Source organism: Gymnoscopelus microlampas (genome assembly GCF_963454915.1).
Source record: "Gymnoscopelus microlampas genome assembly, chromosome: 2".
NCBI lineage: Eukaryota > Metazoa > Chordata > Actinopteri > Myctophiformes > Myctophidae > Gymnoscopelus > Gymnoscopelus microlampas.
Window position 1 is genome coordinate 22,188,482 of NC_139939.1, and position 2,871 is coordinate 22,191,352.

At 45.5% G+C, this 2,871-nt stretch overlaps 1 protein-coding gene across 1 annotated transcript; it reads left to right on the forward strand.

Annotated features, from left to right (window-relative positions):
• Nucleotides 1–343: 343 nt before the first annotated feature.
• On the forward strand, nt 344–1,548 carry dand5 (DAN domain family, member 5; the record flags this gene model as incomplete). The annotated part of the gene is made up of 2 exons (XM_084070385.1): nt 344–856; nt 1,258–1,548. The coding sequence occupies 2 exons, from the start codon at nt 344–346 to the stop codon at nt 1,546–1,548; spliced, it is 804 nt and encodes a 267-aa protein (XP_083926511.1).
• Between the last annotated feature and the right edge of the window lie 1,323 nt (nt 1,549–2,871).

The window sequence follows — 2,871 nt, forward strand, 5'->3', positions numbered from 1 at the left end:
GGCCATTAAAACAGTCACCTTCAAAGCTAAATCCTTTCATCCTGAAATCATCTACTGCTCTCTGTTTAGGTTTTTTACATACTAGGTGTGATGTCAGTTGTAGCATGGGAATTGTGTCACCTTCCCTGGTCTAAAACACAGGTGAGATCTGTCCTCTGCCTTTATAAAAGAGCCTTTCTGCCACTGTAACAACACACTGACAGCAAGGTTACCTTTTGGAACCTTGGACACTACAACGAATTTGAAGTTAGATTTCTTTGAAAAAAAATCTATAACCGGATTATCTTGTGGCATTTTTGCATATATTTTGCGTATTTTCAACTCCTTTTTGTAGAAGTACAGTATGGCCGTCTTCGCCCATTTGGTGTTTTGGTCAGCTTGCGTATCTATCGCCTTCGCTTTCCCACACAATACCCTTCGGAACATCCTGAGAGGGTCCAGGGTGGACTTTGAATCCTCCGGCAGCGGGCCTATCGAACACATCCGAGGGGTAGTGAAGGTTGTGCGCCTGGACCATCACCTCATGGCCCAGTCCGATGATCCCCAGGTCAGACGCGGACTCACTCCCAGACACCACCGGATGCCCGCCTTGAGCTCCAGAATGCCCTTCCCCGCCTTCCTGTCCAGAGGCAGAGCGAGCCCGGCCCTGGCCGCCAAACCCCCCATGATGAGCCCGCTTCGCCACCTCCGTGCCGAGAATCCCGCCGCCAGCCTGGACCTGAAGAAGAAGCAGGGTCTGCAGATGTGGCAGAAGGCCGTTTCTAAAACAGACCATGGAAAGATGACCATGTCTTTGCCCGTCAGTGTGAAGGAAACAGCCAAACAGTCATCATGCGCCGCCGTGCCTTTCACTCAGGTAAGGTTCTTGTGTAACCACTTAAACCCTATACTAAAGTATAGGGTATAAACGCATTATTTATATGGTGAAATTTGAGTTTTCTAGTATTGGGATTTTCTAACTAGTCATGCCACTGACCCACTAATTGACTTTCATTAGGCCGTGGACTGATTAGGCTGTCCTATACAAGAGGACGTTTTGGTTTCAATTATATTAAAATCTCATCATTGTACGTGAGAATTGATTCATAGTGGTGATAATGAAACGTAATGTTAAAATAGTCACATTATGACTTAATTGAAATTATTGTAATGATTTCAAATGAATTTATCCTAGTGAAATTAAAACTTGGCTGGGGGCCCCCTGGAACCCCCACATTGAACCTGTCTTAACTCTGGTCCACCTTGTCATGTTCCCAGCGGGTGACAGCAGAGGGCTGCACCACAGTCATCGTGCACAACAAGCTGTGTTTCGGCCAGTGCAGCTCCTTGTTCGTCCCGTCCGGAGGAGAGTTTGTGGGGCTCGGCGCCTGGGCCAGAGGCCCTCGCCGCGCTCCCTGCTCCCGCTGCGCTCCGTCCAAGGCTCACACCGTGGCCGTGCCCATGCTCTGCGGAACGGAGATGCGGGAGAAGCGGGTGATGGTGGTGGAGGAATGCAAGTGTGAGACGGGCCGCGAGGAAGGGAATGCAGAGGTTTCAAAAGGCCTCTAGTGTCTTGAGTTACCTCTAGAGTGCTTACTGATACTGGTGAATAGTTGCAGTTCTTTCTTAAATGTATACAGTAGTTAACCACTTACAGGGCTCAATACTATGTCTTTTCTGTTATTGTAGGAAAAGCTTTAGCTGAAAATAGCCGATCGACAAGCTCACAACGCGACGCAACGCGTCGCGTTGTGAGCTTGTCGATCTGCTATTCTGAGCGAAAGCTTTCCCCATAATACCAATGTTGGGGTTTAAGTGGTTAACTACTTACGTCGGATGTCCTGCAAAAATAGTGGATCTACAAGCTTACAATGACCCACGATGCGATGCGTTGCGAGCTTGTAAATCTGCTATTTTCACTATTTTGGAAAACTTGCCCAAAATAGGGACGCTATAGGTTGAAAGTGGTTCAAAAGATTAAAAAAAGATTGGAATCGGAGGGTTCCTGGTTCGATCCCCAGCTCCTCCTCCTGGCTGCATGACGAAGTGTCCTTCCTTGAGCAAGACACTTAAAACCCGATGAGCAGGTTGGTGCCTTGCATGGTTTCCTCCGCCATAGGTGTGTGAATGTGTGTGTGTGTGTGTGTGTGTGTTGTGTGAATGGGTGAATGTAATGCACATTGTAAAGCACTTTGAAGAAAAGCGCTATATACTGTTTATGCACCATTTACCGTTTCATGGTGGGGTATTCACCATGATGAGGGCCTCTGTCAAATTGCCCCCAAAGATATGGATGTACAGTATGTTGTCATCAACCAAATGTTTAATAGCTAAACATTATGAGCAACATTTATGTAGTTGTATGTATTTGTGAGTCTGAATATTGTATTCAGAATGAAACCTTTTGGAGGCTGATGTCACCATTTATTTATTGACAAAGTGACCGGATGTCTGGTCATGCAATTTTGTGTTGAAGCAGTTTGTGTAGAGTTGTCCAAACTGGACAGTGTGAAAATGAGACCTGGTTTATCTTGATGAACCAAAATGATCATTGTAACGTTGGTATTAAAATAATCAATTTGCCATTCTTTTTCTTTTTGTATTCTTTCTGCCCTATGTGGCCTCTTCTTTGGTTGACAAGAAGTGCAACCGTATGCATGCAAGGTTCGTGTAAAAACAAACATCCCACACTCTTTAAAAGCCCCTTCAAATACCGGGTCCCATATTTTATTAAAAAGCTGTGTTTCGCTGACTTTCAGCACATGGTGCTTACATAAAAGCACCACACTAAATGAGCTGTTGAGTACGGGTGCTTAGTAGTAAGCAAACATAATTGTTTCAGCATGGCTGCCTGAATTATCTATAGGAACCACCTATTTTCTCATGCTCAGT